General features: G+C 34.0%; 1 protein-coding gene across 1 annotated transcript; it reads right to left on the reverse strand.

The window, feature by feature from the left end:
• Positions 1-3,951: 3,951 nt before the first annotated feature.
• On the reverse strand, positions 3,952-6,074 carry LOC108907325 (granzyme-like protein 1). Its single transcript, XM_018710962.1, has 4 exons — positions 6,024-6,074; positions 5,721-5,902; positions 5,223-5,546; positions 3,952-4,249 (listed from the first exon to the last, which is right to left on the reverse strand). The coding sequence occupies exons 1-4, from the start codon at positions 6,072-6,074 to the stop codon at positions 3,952-3,954; spliced, it is 855 nt and encodes a 284-aa protein (XP_018566478.1).
• Positions 6,075-19,880: the final 13,806 nt, after the last annotated feature.

The following is a 19,880-nucleotide window of genomic DNA, read 5'->3' on the forward strand; positions in this document are numbered from 1 at the left end:
CCTTGTGAATCATTTCACTACTATTACAGCAACAGTCACACGCCATACTGTGAGGTCACACTGTCATGTCTCACAATGCTGCTATAAAAAAATTACAAACGCGACAAACGTGAGCACGTGTGTCATTAATATTGTAATAATTTCTGCAATAAGTATTACTACAAAATAAATCATACAAAAGTACCTTTTTTCTATAAACTTTTATTATTATCACGTTTTTCGACAATCGGTGACAAATATTGGATAGTCTGATATGTTACACTTTAAGGGAATGTTACACAGGGAATGTTATGGCAGGCAATAATGAATCGTTTCCACCCTAAAGGAACCAACCTCTTCACCCTCATTTTCCCCTCCACCCCCTTAAATGCCGGGGAAACCATCGCTTATTAGAGGAATCTTTAAAGAGCTTAGAGATGCGAAAGACATTCAATTCCTATGAATCTTATATATGAAGAGGTTTTTGGGTCGCAGATCATGAATCTGGTCTCAGAATGACGAAATTCAAAATGGCGGATCCAATATATAGATATATAGAAAATTGAAATGCCTTCAAAATGCATGAATTTTTTGTAATGGGGTTTTTTGGGTCTATGATTACGAATCTGGACTCTAAATTACGAAATTCAAAATGGCGGATTCAATATGGCGGAGCAAAAAAATTAAAATGTCTTTAAAATGCATGAATATTTGTGTTGTGGGGTTTTTTGGGTCTCTGACTACGAATCTGAATGCGGAATTACGAAATTCAAAATGACGTATTCCATATAAAAATTAAAAAGATCTTCATAATCCTCAAATATTTGTTTATAGAAACTTTCTTGGATCACTGATTACAATTATGAATTCAGAATCACGAACTTCAAAGTGGCTAAACAAATATGCATAAACATGTATGTATAATTAATTATTGATTTCTTCTTTTTCGTTTTATTCAATGTAAATATGTGTCATTTCATTTAAGGGGGTGGAGGGGGAAAGGAGGGTGAGGGGATTGGTCCGTTTAGGGTGGAAACGATTCAGTATTGCTAGTAGGTACTCAAAAAAAATTTTTCAGATTTTTTCAGCCAAAAATAAATTAGGCCAAAAACCGGCCTTAGGAACCCTCCTCCTTTAAATAAAATATTTACAAGTTTTTATATTTAAAAGTACTACGCAGTGGGATAATTAGTGTATTTATTAAAATGGATCTGGAAGTTTTTTGCGCACGCTCATTTACCTTGCCTATTTGACACAATATATTCCTATTTAGGTACTCAGTATTTCAATGGTTTTCATAGTGCTCGTATTACGTTTCCTTATTACGCTCGTTTATTGTTTACATCAGTCTTAAAATGTATAAATTGGTCCATATGTGTAGTAACACATAATTAGTGAAGATTGTTTTAATTTATGACGAAGAAAGACAAAATACATTAGCAGCTTATCGCTCGAATGGTAGAATAGTACCAAATGCTGCTACTTTTACCGTGGTAATTAAACAAGCACCAGCACCTACCATTTTCGAAAAAATGCAGACGCCACAGTATGCGATTTAGAGTAAAATTGTTTTATTTTATTATTAACTCTTTTGTATTTAACAAATGTATGTAGCGGGTTTGTCTTTCTCTTTTTATCTCTAACCTTACATTCTCTTTGCAACATCCAACAATAGTCCTTCATCATATGCATGTTGTATTACCTTGATACCTCTTTCTATTACCTTTAAATCTTGTTGAAATCGTTCACCTTGCACTTCAGTTATCGAGGAGTCCATAAAGTGCAATTTCTATTTCAGTAAACATCCAAGTTATCTGAAATTCTCCCCCATTTTCGCGACTAAAGTTTTATAATTGTGACTTTTTGATTACCCGAAAAGATTCCTGTTATATTTTTGCAACTCTGCGTTGCAACCTTCACTATTTCAATTATTTTTAATGCAAAATCTTCATCACGCAATATTTTAAGAATTTGGGGTTCGCCGAATATACCCCCTGTCCGGAGCTGTAACAATGCATGTGTAATATAGGAAAAAGAGCTTTGCAGAGTTTTTTGCTCATAGTAATTCTTTCTCCCTCTACTGTCCCAAAAACACAAAGAGCAGGGATACTTAGTAAATCCTAATTGCTATCACAAGATAATAATTATTTTAAATCTTCATAAACTCGAAACTTGTGCTCTGAATATCTTATTTTCTCTAATACATACTTCATATCATCGCAGCTTTCGTTCAGTTTTATTAAGTTTGCTATTGGAATTGAACCATTCTTACAATTAATCAACTGAACTACCGTCAAGTTCTCAATGAATAACCTTCATTCCCTTCTTTTTTATAAATGTTGATGTTTTTTAACTCCAATGTCAGAACAACACATTAACCATCATCTGAAGAAAATTTTTCTGAACGTCTGTTTCTCGTGATTGATACTCAGAAGATTTGGTTCCTTCAGACAGAAGATTTCTTTCTCAATTCTCTAATTAAATATTCACCTTTGGTTGCAATAAGATCATATAACTCAGTCTGATTAAACATTGTGGATGTGGATATCTCTTTACATCGCATGGTAGTTACTATCATCGTGTTCCTCTTCATATTCCTTCTCATCTTTTTCTCATAAGATTTCTTCGTCTTCAGTAGTTCCTTGTGAAAAGATATCCACTTCCATAGACTCTTCTTCTGCGGAAGAACTATTTTCCAGTGGATGTATTGTATTGCATTTTGAAGAGCTTATTGGTTTTGGATCTGACGACACATTAGGATATTTTATCTTTGGTTTGAAATATCTTTGTCTGCTACGTAAAAACTCGAAGAACAAGATGCGCAAATAACCCATGTTTTGGATATTTAGGAATCGTTTTCTTGAAAATTGTGAGTGCTGAGACCAGATTGACTTCAAACTCCTATTCAATAGGACTAAAACCATTACAATGACAGGGTCTGCCTAATAGAACAGTGCCAGTGTAATTCTAAGTAATTTAATATGTGTCCTTTTTTGTTATTGAAATTATTACATTAAATATCTAAAACTATAATACATTTGGTTTTATAAAGGTATTGAACTGAAAACATTAGTCAATCTACCTGTGTATTTGCTGCTATCTATCATTCTTGAATAGTCGTATAAAACATTCTATATCACTTCTAATTATTGTTAATTTCAAAATAGTAATCAATATGCGTATATGAAGAAAGTAAATTAATTTGCACATCTTATAAAAAAAGCGTCTAATAAGTCTGTTCTAATAATACCATATAATTAGAAAACAGGAAGTTACATTGTCTTAATTATACGCCCGGTTTCATTCTATAAAATAAGTGACCATTTTCCAATAATGAGCTGAAAATCAAGCTCAGAAGTTCTTGGTATTTTATTAAATCTTTAAGTATCAATTAAACTGTGAAAATTAATAATTGTATATAAGGGCAATCTAGTAATTGAAAAATAATTAGTAAAAACTACGTACAAAAAAAGGAATATAAATATTCCATCTAATTGACCTATTTTTGTTATACTTGTGGGTTACTGCAGTTGTACTCCAAAATTTCTGATTATGAAAGAAAATATGTCACTTGAAGTTACTATAACCATTTGCTGTCCTGCTTTTATGTGTACATTTATAACTAGTGGTACTATTAGTCCCATTGTAATGGAATATTATTAGTTTCCGCCAGAAATTGAAAGCAACTTCACAATTGCATTAGAATTGCCAATAAAGTAAATGTAAATACGAAAACATCTAGAAATTAGTTGAACAGATGTATTTGTAGTGATTGCAAAATAAAATATTTTTAAAAATAAACAAAAGAACCTTTTTCAATCAGCGGTATGTCAAGACTGTTCAATGTTCATTCTCAACTTGTTCATCTTTATTTACTTTTTGTGAAAGAAAAATACAGAAAAATATAAACAAGTGGATAGTCAAGTCTTTATTAAATTGACTAATCATTGCATTAGTCATTGCGTTATGCAACTATTGCCCCATATATTCATTTTTAAGATAATCCGACGATATTCCTTTGGAACTACCAACCACTTCATCGATCCATTTCTTGTGACTGGCGACGTTGGTGAAGATTTCCGGCAAGAGCGAACCACACCTAGCATCCCCTGATACGAAGCCGATGAGTATATCCGGATTACCGTGAAGAGTCAGGGGACTGCCGGGGTCGATGATGCAGTCGGCTCCAAGGAGGTGCGGAATTTGACCTTCCCTCCTGGTGTTGCTGCCGCAAAATTTGTTATCGGCGATGCGGGCAGTTGGCCAAAAGCTGGAAAGAAATGAAGATCAGTGTTTCTCAAAACCAGTATATATCATTACTTTATTTGGAAAGATATTAAGCTAACTGAAATTCAAACACATACGCAAAAAAATAAAGGGGTGATTCTTTGGATTGTTTTAAGAATATTTTGACCTTTGATGATATTTGGAAAGCCGTTTTGTTTCGAAGATACAGGATGATTAATGCCTTAATCTACAAGAACTATTAAAATCGACCACCACCAGTCTTCCAGTAAATCAATCTTCTCGTCATTGGCTGCCGAACTCTTTCAGTCCGATTTCCTAAATCTTAATTTTCCACCGGAATAGTGTAAACCAATGATATCAGGTAGCGGGCTATAAGTGAGGTGTACCTCTACCAATCAGCCCATACCTACGTGACTATTGTGAAAACTCATTGCTTTTCTTGACATATTTGCTTTATGGGTAAAAATAATAAATGACAGTACTCGAACCAATTAATGCAGAAGCCATTGACAAAATAAAGGAAAATAAGCTGGAACAACTATCTGAACGATTTGAATGTGGTATGGGTACAACAACAGCTGCCTCAAAATTTTCCACATAGTCCCATTACTAACATCAAAAGCATTTACAATTTTTTTAGCGGAAATCTGGATCTTCATCTATCATGTTCAGCATATTTTCCTTCACTTCTGTCATTCTTACCCCAGTGGCTGTCCTGGTGTTCCATTTTGATGAAACACATAACGAATGACGACAGTTTAATTATCAAAGGTAGGAAATACAAAACGCAATCAGTTTTGACAACTTTTGAATAGAGAAAAAGATATATGTCATGAGGCGAAATAAATATTATAATAAAAAACAAAAACGTATTTTTGAACATTTTTTGTAAGTGTCGAAACAAAACAGCTTTTCAAATATCAACAAACGAATAACCCAATTATGTAATCACCCTTGAATTTAGTATGCATAGTACCTACTAGTTTTTCAGTTACCTTATGCATTTATCTTTGCTGAGAATGGAGACTTCTGCTTGAGTAAGGATGTTAGAATAGCCAGCCAGACGTTTTTCCCACCCTGTAACGTACGCCTTGGTTCCGTAGTCCAAATGGAAGTCTTCATCTGGTAGTTCAGCTATATTCACGAACGGAGTTAATTTCACAGACATGGGGAGCTTTACAAGAGCTATGTCGTTATCCAAAGTTCTGGGGTCATAATATGGATGGAATATGACGTCATCTTCAGAAATATATTGTCGGACTTGAGTTTTTTCTCTGACTAGGATGTCGTATGCTCCCAGTATTACCTCGGCAGACTCACTGAAAGCATGTAACAAAGCAACCAATCTTCAATCAGAGCAAAAATGCTAGTACAGTGTATCCCTTAATTGAACTGCAAAATTTCTACTTGGTATGAATTATTACAGAAACTTCAAATACTGGAGAATTGAAATATTTTGGCAGATGATATCTAATTTTTGTTCCATTACTCACCAATCTACACACTGAGCTGCAGTCAGTACAAAAGAATCAGAGATAAGCGTGCCAGCACATCTTTTGTGCCAGTTGTTTTCCCTGATGATGGCTACAGTGTACGGACTGACATGGGGAGCTCCAGCTGTAAAGAGACCTGGTCGTGACATCACATCGCTGGTCTGATACAACTGTTGACCGCTCTGAAAAAAAAACACAATCACAGATAATACTTTTAACTTAATTTAGATGATTAAAGCTAAAAATATACCTATTCATTGGGGTAAAGTAGTAAAGTGTTCTCCTAACACTGATAGTATTTACCTTCAAATGTATGAAGAGCAGTACCAGCAAGTATATCAACCGAAACACCATTTCGTTAGGCAAACTTGCAAAAGAGGTTCGTGTGGAAATATTTATAGAGGAAAATGGTCATTAATTTTTTTTATGGGCACTTCTTATTGAAATTTCGTGAACTGCACAAGACAGTTGTGTTACACTCGTGATTAGTAATTAAACTTTTATAGTATGTACTTTAGTACTAAATCTGAAATAATTTCATGTAATTTTATCACTTCTGATAGCTTTTAACGATATCATATAGAGTGGATACAGCAATTGGCAAAAAATTATAAGAAGACATATCGTCAAATACGTTGCCAGATTGGCTCAGTTTTTTAATGTGTGGTCGACGTTGGAAAATTGAGCTATTTTTAGCAAATAGCTGAGAAACGGATAACCATTTTTTGTTTATTTTTTGGTCACATAATAAACCCTTAAATTACACTTTTTAAAAAAGTCTACAACTATAGAATTGTTCAATGTTCGATGGACACTTAATTTGGAAGAACAAGGAAACACCAAGACTTCAAGGAAGCTTTTTAATAACAATAAAATAAAACAAACAAAATAACGAAGACAAAACGGATTCGAACAATCATTATTAATTAATTTACACGTAATAACGCAATCCGAGATTCAGGGAACCCAATGCGAATTCATAGCATAATTTGGAAGGACTTTATCCATTATTCAATTAACCTGAGACTCTAAAATTAAGAAAACTGCCTTCTTCGGAGATTTCTCCTGAATTCGATACCTCGCTTCGACACGCCCATTTCTTGGGTACAGAAGTTTCGGTTGTTATCTTATTGGCGGGATCCCTGAATATCGGGGGTTGAAATGGCTTAACTATACCGTGTTAATACCTAACTGACTGAATTTACAATTATGGATAATTTTGTAAATAAACGGAACTTACAAGTTACCCTACACCTTCCTCTTGTGACTCGTATAGCAACACGCCACGGATTAGTCAATATCATTTAATCTATTCTTATAGCTTGGAAAATTCGCCTAAAAACCAGTTATTTGATCTATTATTATTTTCCTCACAACATTCTAACAACTTATTTAAATATCATGAAATTCCTACGCCTTTTTGAATGTATTTCGCGCGTTATTAGCAATATCGATTTTTCCCTTTCCCATGGGCTACACCGTAGATACCAGATACCCAACACATGGCCCGGACGGTCTAAGTCAACTCACTCCCGGTGACAAGAGGCACTAGTCTCTGGACAACTTTATGGCGACGATAAACCAACTTGAAAACCCTTACCTTTTCAATAATTATGTTGAATGAAATATTTTTCTGTCTGAGTTGGCATATCCGTTCCGAGAATTGACAAACTACCAGAGATAAGTAAAAATTCGTTGTATAAAAGACTTATTTAATATTTTTCCTCTTTAGAGAGGAAATGAAAATGTTGTATAAAGCATTAAACGAAATATTATAAATCTTCTTATCAATTAATTTAATTTCAATGATAACATTCAATTTGGCAAACGTCAATGTAAGATTTAACACTCGGTATCTTATTTTTGATGTAAGAAAGTGTGAAAAAATGTAGGATGTCATATTAAAAAAAGCCTCTCTAGCCCCAGTGGAATGTTCTTAAATTTTTTCATATACATTTGTAGCGGGAATGACATCATAATACACTTAGAAGGAAATTTTGAGGTAGTAGCTTAAAGCCTATTACACACGTTCGGCGAAGATGCGGCACCGCTACGGCGACAGTGCTGCACATTACCTCGCCGGGAGTATGTGGTAGGGCTAAAAGACGATCTGGAACATCGAGATTAAAGGAATCGACATTACGGCGTAATATCATAAATGACTTCTGTTTTAATCTCAAGTAAATGTTATGCATACGCAGTGGTGACCCATCAGAACAAAACGAAAATAATGCAAATGCAATGGGCGTCTGTTATATTAAATTTTCTGACAAATATATTCGATACCAAAGTGTACAAGTGCAGGACGAAAAGTATGTTCTTATGTTCATATCTGTTTTCGTTTCTCAATTAAAATGTATGTCACACCCTACAACTGGGTATAGGTATTAACTTACCAAAGAGTTAACGTTAGCCTGAATATGAAGCAACAGAGAACATTAAAACCTCCACCGAACTACTGAAATTATTTTAAATTTGTAGCTAAACTTTACAAATAACGCTTACGTGTCTGTGTGGATCCGAGAAAAATAATTCCGGAGTCCTCACGTAACCTTTATTACAGCATCGCGGCTGGAAATGAGAATTATTAGAGTTTACAACAACTTCAAAATGTTTAACACGTACTGGGAACGATGTACCTACCCCGGATGCCGCCCCGGCGCGAATTTTGATTAATGTACTTACGTAGGTCTTATCTGCTGCAAGAAATTTTAATACGGTCGCGCGGTGCATCCCAAAAAGTGACTACAAAGTTGCACGGATCGTGTGACAACGAGGGCGCGCTTTTTGTTACGAAACAGCGCGCGGAGAAGATAATTAAGAAGCCTTAATTGACGACGAGAAGGTTGAGTTCACGTCAAGTATTTCGTGTTGGACAAGGGTGGAGCATTTTTTTACCTTGAATCATCTGCGGCGATGGATAAAATTTCATAAACGAAAATAACCGTTTAACATTTACAGATACATATATAAAATAGTCGAAGTTTTTAATACATGCTATTTTTACCAATGGTGGCGAAACATCAACTAGTTCACGCTTTAGTAATCCCACTATCCGCGCATATTGTACAATAATATGTACATGTGTCTCATCTGAAGTTGCGCATCGGTCAATTTATTCGATACGCATCTAGCTGCACCCTAATGCCTGCCCTGTACTTGGTGTGTCAGGTTTTTTGCGGAGGGACCTTGGCTGTACATTTCATTGTAGTTTGTTGTTTGTGACGCTTTGCTTGGTCGAGTGTATGGCACGTATTTTTATGACAGTCAGTAGCATTATGTATTGTGAGCATAGTCCTACAAGCGGCTTGACCACACTTTTAGCCTACTTCTGCTACTGCAACGGGTATTGTAGCTTACTAGCATAACATAGATTAGACACTACTGTTTATTTATTTGGTTGTCGGCATATAGTTCCCGATGTCTAGATATGATATAATATTTATCTGTCGTTACTTACCTTTTTGTTAAGAAAATACAACGTGATGCAGATAAAAGGAATAAATTCATTATTTCGTAAATCGGTGACTTTGAACTAAAATTCTGAAATGAGCCAATTTTTTACTTTACATGTGGTTTCTGCGAGATATTTGTTTTACATATGATGTCATGTCTATGACAGTAATGACGTCATCGATGCTTTTTTAAATACAGATAGATGTTTGTCATGCGATAGCTCTTTTGAAAGGTTTTGTAGTTCTTTATTCAACTATACCAATTTTAGGTAATAGAATTTGGTATAGCGCCAAAAAAAGTTTTAAACTGTTCGAAAAAGACGAACAGTAAACTTTATCTATAACTTCAGGAGTTATTTATGCCATCTCCACCTAAATGTGTTCTTTTAATGCAACTAGATTTTGTGGTTTATTTTTGTGTACTTTACTTCTAAAAGAAATCTGCTCGTCTTTCTCACTGTATTTTAATTGAGTATTATCAGTTTGAAAATCTATTGATTGTGAAAAATACATGTTTTGTTGTAATTTTAGAATTTTTTCTTTCGCATACAAAATTCCATTACCTAAACTTTTTGATATGGATGAATAGAGAATTGCAAGACCTTTCAAAAAAACTATCGCATAACCTATTAAAAATTATACCGATAACATCATCACTGTCACATAGATGACGTCATATGTAAAAGAAATATCTTGCAGACGCACTTTTAAACATAATTGACCTATTTCAGGATTTTTGTTCAAAGTCAAAGTACAATCATTTCCACCATACTGTACATTTAACCAACAACTGTCATAATTTAAGGAATGATAGATCATATTTGACAGTTTTGCAAAGAAATTGTGTATGTATTTATTTTCTAATTGTAGCTACCCAAAAATATTATACAATCATTATTTTTTTTTTATTAGGATACATGTTTTTAAACATTCGCCGAGGCTTTTGTTGATAGCGTGAGAAATAACCATAAAACCTTAAATCCACTTTATTATTATACATTAAATATATAAATTCACTCCAGTTTGCAAACCTCCCAGGTTTATTTGGATATAAACCCTTTTTTCTTCCTGAAATCTGCCCCAGGGTTTATTCGTGAAGCGTAAAGAAAAATAGTAGGCAAATAAAGTCTCTAGGACGGCGCACGAAAGTAAATAATGAAGGTAATGTTAAATATAATAGCCGCACCACGTCGGTCATTTAAATGGTTGGATAAAAAGAGCGTGACAGAAATTACTCGTGAATAATGACGGAAAATGACTAAAAATATTCATAAAAATCTACCTAACCAGCGTGGATTTATGATTTAGTTAATTTATATGTGTGCCGATTATACAGGGTGTTTTATGGTCGCCGGAATTTCAAAATTGCTGTGGGAACTCAAATATATGATAATGGAAATAGAGGAGCGCCTTTATTTATAAAAATTGTAATATAAGTAATAAGTATACAGGGTGATTCATTAATTATTCGTATTAATGGTGACCATTGGCGTAAACATGCCTTATCCGAATGTTGATAGTTTCAGAAATACAGGGTGTTGAAAGTTAAAATTTTAAATCGTTTTTTTGCGATTATTCTGAAAATATGTAGGTTAGGAACTTGAAAATTTGTGAAACTATATTTTTTTAGGCGACGAATAAGATGCGTGTTGTAATTTCAGCATTGCTCATAGAGGGCGCCACTTATGACCAATTTTACCGAAAATTTAGTTAATAACTTTTTACCCTGTATATCTAACATGAAACTTGATTCAAAACCTGAAAGAGCAATCATTTTTCCATTAATTATGTATTCTTGTTTCATTTCGGTATCTCGATCCGTTTTCGAGAAAAATCGATTTAACGAACACTATGTTTTGATAATACGAGAAATTAAAAGCGAAACAAACCAAGTGTTTCTTCGTGTTATTACAACAATTAACAATAAAACAAATGAAATTCGTAATAATGATTTAAAGTCAGTGTTCGAAGAATCCACCGTTGACATTTACACACTTTACACAACGTTTTCTGAGAGATCTTCGAGTTTGAAACAACATATTGGGATTGCGTTTGACTTCGTTGGCAGCGATTTGTATTCTTTGCCACAACTCTTCACACGAACCAATAGATTCTTCCAAATAGAAAAATGAAGAGGATTGAAGTCCGGACTTCTGGGTGGCCAAGTAAAAATGCTTCCACGGCTTGAAGAAGTTCCACTTTATTTAAGAAGAGACATGTGGTTCATGCACGACGGAGCTCCACCGCATTTTTCTTGGCCAGTGCGTGCATATTTAGATGCAGTTTTTCCAAATCGCTGGATTGGCCATGTAAGCATTTTTGCTTGGCCATCCAGAAGTCCGGACTTCAATCCTCTTGATTTTTCTATTTGGTCTCGAATGAAAGATATAGTTTACAAAGAATCTATTGGCTCGTGTGAAGAGTTGTGGCAAAGAATACAAATCGCTGCCAACGAAGTCAGACGCAATCCCAATATGTTGTTTCAAACTCGAAGATCTCTCAGAAAACGTGTAAAGTGTATCAGTGTCAACGGTGGATTCTTCGAACAATTACTTTAAATCATAATTACGTATTTTATTTGTTTTATTGTTAATTGTTGTAATAACACGAAGAAACACTTGGTTTGTTTCGCTTTTAGTTTCTCGTATTATCAAAACATAGTGTTCGTTAAATCGATTTTTCTCGAAAACGGATGGAGATACCGAAATGAAACAAGAATACACAATTAATGGAAGAATGATTGTTTTTTCAGGTTTTGAATCAAGTTTCATGTTAGACATACAGGGTAAAAAGTTATTAACTAAATTTTCGGTAAAATTGGTCGAAAGTGGCGCCCTCTATGAGCAATGCTGAAATTACAACACGCATCTTATTCGTCACCTAAAGAAACATAGTTTCACAAATTTTCAAGTATCTAACCTACATATTTTCAGAATAATTGCAAAAAAACGATTTAAAATTGTAACTTTCAACACTCTGTATTTCCGAAACTATCAACTTTCGGATAAGGCATGTTTGCATATTACAAAATAAAAAATATATTACAAAATATTCAAAAAAGGTTTTTTTTACTTTTTTCTAGTGTTATTAAAATTTTAATATTTTTTCATGGCTTTTTAAACAATAACTAATATTGCCATGTTGATAGTATTGTATGTATGATAGTATGTTGAAAGTATTTGTTTTTACTGAAATTGAAATATAATGCATTTAGTTTTATTTCATAGTAAAATTTAAAGTTGTACTTACTAAAGTAGTTTGCGTATAACCTTATGAAGTTATTTATTTCACAGTTCAGTAATGGTAAAATGTGTTTGTGTGTCTTCATTATTCTTCATTAAAGACAAGTATATAAATCAAGAAATGTGAGGTTATACTAGTCTGTCCTGCGGCGAGGTATGAAAATTACGAAAAAAAGATTGCAAAAGTCCGTTTTTACTGCTCAATTTGAGAAAACAAACTTACATACATCCCTAGACAAAAAAATCTAGAGAATTCATATCGGAATTTCGCGCTGGCCAACGTACAAATTGACTGCACCCCATCCATCTATATAGAAAGCGAGTGAGTAAAAAGTCACAAACTGTTCGAGAAACATGCGGAAGAGCACCTTCGTGCATGAAAACCATGTAACTGGACATGATCTATTAAAATCACGCCACACAGTAGGTAGTATTTGAAACATCCATTTTACAGTATCGTGAGTATAGCGGCTGAGGTTTTCCTCGACAAGGTGTAAAATGTCTTCCTACCTGTTTAAGACTTCTTGCGGTCTTTCTTGTCCACGACCTTCATACGTTGGGTTCACCCTACCTGTGTCCCACAGTCAGAACAACGTTTTGCACTATTCTGGAGTACACACGGATATTTGAGGGAAACGATTTGCATAGTGACATGTTTCGTGGTATTGAAATAGATGAACACATTATTTAATTTTCTTAAATTTTAATTCAAAATTGTGGTATTTTGAAAGTGTTCTAATCATTAATACGCAACAAATACCAGTTTTCAAACTTTTTTGATTTACCATGCCCTGAGCAAGTTCAATAAAAGTTTTTCACCTTTTTGTTTACTTTTGAATGTTTATCCAAAAAGCTGAATCAAGTTGAGCCTGTATATTGACATCGCCAAATAATGCGAATTGCATTTGACGTCGTTTTTTATCTTTTCACTTAAATGTATTAGATTCCTTACCCTTACTCCCCAGACCTTCAGAACAACACCCACAGAAAACACAAACAAAAAAACAGCCGTAGATCCAATTGTTTCGTAAACATACCTATGTCTACTACCACAAGGGGGTTAAAAAATGTACATTTCAGTGTTGCCGATACGATACGATTACTATTCGTTTCGTATAGTTTGGATTTAGATTAGGCAACTGTTAAAGTAATAATCAAAATAACAATAACTTTATATTCATTACACTGAATTTTGAGAAAAATATTAATTTAATTGTATGTTTCTGTTATAATTTGAGTAAGGCATATTAAATCAATCTACGGTCGGCGAGAGCAAACAAGACATATCCGCTCCCACGCCGCGCAAATAACCACACTGAACTTGATCTAGCTACTGCATTGCAAAGAGTTGACCAATTGATCAAGTGGGAGGATGCAGGGTCGGCCTAAGCTTTGCGTAATAACTCTTGATTAATTTTGTGGAACACACGACACTATAGACTGCAGGTTGCTTGATGGAAAATGTTTATTTTCGCGACCTTTTACACTTTTGAAGGAAACTCAATTATTTCAGAAATACCCTGTAGAGGCTCTAAGTACCTACCCTGATTTGATTAATTTTTAAATAATAATATACGGTGAGAGTTATGCTGAAATATATTGTCAATGTTTTTTTAGATTCTGTGAAAAGATATCCTAGCTTTGCAATTTTTCAATAGGCGATATTATTTTTTACATAATTTGTTTATTTTCACGTTTCCTGTTACCCCTAGGTGACCCATTATTTAAAAAACGCCCTGTATAGTGAATTTATGAGAAACTCTTCGTAGTATTCATATTTTGCGTCCCTAGGTCCTTGTCGTGTAACTAAAACGTTTCTAATTTACTTAAGTCCCTGTACACTCAAACGATAGCACTTCCTGTTTAATAATTTTATCGCCCACTTTGTAGGTGCCGCCTTTACTTTTACTTCACTAAAGTCTTGATTTAATTATTCGCCCCGCTTCGCGACGTTTTTTGACGGAATTAGGGACATTTTAACGCAAAGGACTCGAAACGCCATGGAATAACTCCGATTCGAAATCAAATATCTTGGTGTTTACTCTAAAACTACCAAATGGAGACAGGAATAATAATGATACACATTTACATAATTTAATAATTTGCAAAAAAAATGTATAAGGTACAGTCCGTACGATATTTGTTGAGATAGAATTCCAAGACGACCCCTCAGTCACTTTCTTGGAATTAACCACATCCGCAGTAGAAAGAGATTGGCGTAAAATTTCAAGGCACACCCCTGCCGCGATAAATTGTTACAGTAGTTAATAGAACTTGATTGGCTTTATTGGAATTATATCTCAACAAATGTATGTTTTTGCTAGTTTATGCTTCCAAATAACATACTTTCATCCTATGGACATCCTATGGCTGATTGTTCTGAATGTTTTATGAAAATACAAATGTCATAACTTCTCAAATCTACACACTATATAAAATAGAACCATGGCATAGATACATAAAAATAATATACAGGGTGTAACAAAAAAGGTGGGCTGGCTATACAAGCCATATTGTACTCATCAAGGCGATCAAAAAAGGTTATATACGCATCTGCTCTAAAATGATTCGTTTCTGAGTTATGGACACTTTAATCTTGGTCTGATAAATAACGTTTTTTTATTTATTTTAAATGAGTAACAAATAATGAAAACTACAACAACAGTAAATGAACTTAAAGGAGATGTTCAAAATGACCTCCATGAACACCAATGCATTGTTGAGCTCGTCTTGTCATGGACTGCCTCACTCGCTCAAAAATTCGTGGTGTGTTCCGAATTCTCTGGCATCCGTTTTCTACTCTCTGCCGAAGATCCTTGATATCTTGAACTAGAGTAGAATACATCATTGATTTTAGATGACACCATACGAAGAAATCAAGGGGATTTAGATCCGGGGAACGTGCAGGTCACGCTATAGGTCCTGCCCGGCCAATCCACCTTCCAGGTTATGCTTCGTTTAAAAATTCACGTGCTATGAGACTGAAATGGGCCGGCGCCCCATCATGCATGAACCATATGCGTGCTCTAAAATTCAGTGGAACATCCTCCAACATGTTTGGTAGATCATTTTCTAAGAAATTACGATAATTTTGGCCATTAAGTCGTCCGGGAAGAACAAAAGGGCCTATCAAGAAATCACCAATGATGCCTGCCCAAACATNCTACTGCATTGCAAAGAGTTGACCAATTGATCAAGTGGGAGGATGCAGGGTCGGCCTAAGCTTTGCGTAATAACTCTTGATTAATTTTGTGGAACACACGACACTATAGACTGCAGGTTGCTTGATGGAAAATGTTTATTTTCGCGACCTTTTACACTTTTGAAGGAAACTCAATTATTTCAGAAATACCCTGTAGAGGCTCTAAGTACCTACCCTGATTTGATTAATTTTTAAATAATAATATACGGTGAGAGTTATGCTGAAATATATTGTCAATGTTTTTTTAGATTCTGTGAAAAGATATCCTAGCTTTGCAATTTTTCAATAGGCGATATTATTTTTTACATAATTTGTTTATTTTCACGTTTCCTGTTACCCCTAGGTGACCCATTATTTAAAAAACGCCCTGTATAGTGAATTTATGAGAAACTCTTCGTAGTATTCATATTTTGCGTCCCTAGGTCCTTGTCGTGTAACTAAAACGTTTCTAATTTACTTAAGTCCCTGTACACTCAAACGATAGCACTTCCTGTTTAATAATTTTATCGCCCACTTTGTAGGTGCCGCCTTTACTTTTACTTCACTAAAGTCTTGATTTAATTATTCGCCCCGCTTCGCGACGTTTTTCGACGGAATTAGGGACATTTTAGCGTAAAGGACTCGAAACGCCATGGAATAACTCCGATTCGAAATCAAATATCTTGGTGTTTACTCTAAAACTACCAAATGAAGACAGGAATAATAATGATACACATTTACATAATTTAATAATTTGCAAAAAAAATGTATAAGGTACAGTCCCTACGATATTTGTTGAGATAGAATTCCAAGAAGACCCCTTCGTCACTTTCTTGGAATTAACCACATTGGACATCCGCGGTAGAAAGACATTGGAGGAAAATTTCAAGGCACACCCCTGCCGCGGTAAATTGTTTCAGTAGTTCCGATAACAGAACTTTATTGGCTTTATTGGAATTCTATCTCAACAAATATTGTAATGTATGTTTTTGCTAGTTTATGCTTCCAAATGGCATACATTCATTCTATGGGCATCCTATTGCTGGTTGTTCTGAATGTTTTATGAAAATACAAATCTCACAACTTCTCAAATCTGCACACTATATAAAATAGGACCATGGTATAGGTACATACATATCATATAAAAAACAATATCCATAGTGCTAACTTCACATTAACCATAAGTCTTCCAATGGACACAATTCATACAGTACTTCTTAGGGCCATTTTCATAATATGCGGTAAAAGTAAAAGTAAAGGTAACTATTACCTTAAAGTTAATCCAAACATATCATTTCATAAAAGATTTCACATTCAGGGTTAAGTTAACCGAAAGTGTGTATGTTTTTCTACAATTGGTAGTGCTGAGAACTCGTCACGTGACCCTTATTCTTTAATAATCAGTGTTCTATGGAACTCAAATAACCTCACATTTTCGTTTAGAAGAGATAAAGATAAACCAAAAATCGCAATTGCAATGGATAATAAAAGAGCAGTAAACTTCACACAAGACGAAGAGAATTTGTCGATATATTTAATAGAAAAATATAAAAATATTATTGAGTGTAAAAAAAAGTGATGTACGTACATGGAAAGATCAGGAAAAAATTTGGAAATGTATTGAAGAATAATAAAAAATGTTTGCCGGACTAAAGCAATTTCTCCCTCTTCTGGTATTTGAATATATTGTGGACGTAACGAGACTATGGCTCCATAGTAGACGTTTGCAAAATTTAAAGTCAACATGCAAGAACTGTTGANCTCAACACGATGCAACACACGTTCTTCCAAGCGCAATGTTCTTGCAGTTCGTGGTCTACCGCGATCTCGGGCTCGCGGTTTGAAAGATCCTGTTTCCCTTAGCCTATTATGTAGCCTTTCAAAGGTTTTTTCATTGGGTAAACGTCGGTGTGGAAAATGCTCTGCGTAAAGTCGTCTTGCTTCAGCCCTATTGCAGTATGCCAACCCATACATCAAATGCATGCTTGACATTTCTTCAAAGGAATAATCTTCCATTTTCAGTGAGTAAAATTAATTACAAAAAAATGTATTAATAGAGTCAGATACTTAACTGTCACCATGACACCAACCGCAATTATAATCTTGGATTACTTGATAATGGTCTGTTACTGTACCAGAACTATAGGAAACTAAAAACTTAAAGTGTCCATAACTCAGAAACGAAGCATTTTAGAGCAGATGTGTATATAAACTTTTTTTATCGTCTTGATGAGTAAAATATGGCTATGTATAGCCAGCCCACCTTTTTTGTTACACTCTGTATATAGTACTAAATCATATTAACCATAAATTTTCCACTGGACACTCTCCATACACTACTTCTTAGTCAAATTAAAGAGTTTTGATTATTTTTTTACATTTTCAATCCAATTTCTTCAATTTAAACTCATTTACTTATTCTTTATTTTTTTTATAAATGTAACGCTATTAATTTCTTTATCAAACCTATTCCCTTGATGGCTAGCGACCTAGCAGCTGAATGCTGACATTCTAACGCTATGATTATTGATTTTTTGTAATTTTACACAGTATGTTTTTGAAGCTCTTAATAATAGATTTCATGATTTAATAAACAAATCGTTGAATTTTAGATTAAATGAAAATTTAATTAAATTAATTGCGTCATTTGCGGAATAAATTATATAGAATATAAATGATTCACATCACAGTTGTAGGTAGTGACAATTGGATTGAGCCAGGGTTCTAACTTGGGTCCACTTATAGTCCCAATGTTTGTTGTGACATGTAAAGCTATGAAAAATTTGTATTTGATCATAACTTCAAAATTCCGAACATTATAAATATAGTGTAATTGTAATTGTTGGTGTAGTGTTTAAATTTTTTGTAATCGCAGTGACAAGTCTCTTAAACTCAAGACCATAGAAGTGGTAAAAACTTAGTAGGACCCTTACGAAGGGTTAAAACGCTTTTCAAGGTTTACGGCATGCGTAGGTTGGCAATAGTTAATTCAGGTTTGGCTATTCTTAAAAAACACTACACGCTTGAGATTTTTTAATAGAATTGAGTTGTCCTTTTTGCCCTTGAATTTATGCTGAGCGACCATTTTTTTTTGTGGGCCTGTGTTATTTATATTTTTTATACAATTTGTTGGTGTGACACAAATTGTATAAAATAAACAAATTTTTTATATAATTTTTTTCATGTCCCTTTAGTAGTTTCTGATGATGAGGTACCTTGAAATCCGATCGAATCCATCCAGAATTTGACGACAACAACAATAGTCTGCTAAAAAATCTAGTTTAATTACAATTTCCGGTTAAATTAAAAAACATACTAGTTATATATTTTATTGTATTTCCAAAAGACAATCCTAAATATAATTATTTTGCAGTTGTATACCGTATTAGTTTGACAGAACATACACAATTCGCTGGTAATTAGTCCGGTCAATATAGACATTCAAAGATATATAAATTTACAACAAGCTGAAAGTGAATAAAGTTGTTCAAAACATAATTAAAGATAACATATTAAAATTCCTCATCGTTCCGGTACTTGGAAAAAAATTTACTCGACGTCAAAGGTCAAAAAATTGAGTTTTTCGCGATTTTCAGCTAAACGGTAAGTTTTATCATAAAATTACTTCTGACAAAAATTGTAGATCATAAAATTGTCTATAAAAAATGTATCAATACTTTTTTCCTAAGAGCCACTGTTTCTGAGATATAACGATTCAAAAAGTTGTAAAAGTTGTAATCGTCAACACACACGATCATATTCGATGCAAAGTAATAAATCATTGCCTGTCAAGGGAACCAATGAAGTACGCCTTTAAGGGTTTTACAAATTGAATAATTTCTTTATACATTATGAAGATCAGTTCAGGTCTGGCACCCTTGTTGCTACAAAAATTCCTTTATTCTCATAAACTATTTATTTTAAATGTAATTTATTATAAATCCAATTTGTTTCCTAAATTCCACATATGTACTATATTTTACCTCTGTACGCGCCACTATTGTTTACTTGTTTTTTGGAAGCGCTCTCTAATTGACGGCAAAGCTCGCCAGGTTAGTATTTGACGTATAACCGACCAGTTCGTACACTCGATGCACCTGGGCGACTACAGCTACTACCAGAACACAGTGCGTATGCAGCGGTATTTCAGATTTTACATTGAATTTCATTTTAAATTTGAAATGATTTATCTTACGCCTCCTAAAAATGATGACACGATTTTCCTTTGATAAAAGGCCGACAATTTTTTGCTCTACTTTGCATCGTATACGATCCTACTATA

The sequence above is a fragment of the Anoplophora glabripennis genome, unplaced genomic scaffold (assembly GCF_000390285.2).
Source record: "Anoplophora glabripennis isolate ALB-LARVAE unplaced genomic scaffold, Agla_2.0 scaffold193, whole genome shotgun sequence".
Taxonomy (NCBI): Eukaryota; Metazoa; Arthropoda; class Insecta; order Coleoptera; family Cerambycidae; genus Anoplophora; species Anoplophora glabripennis.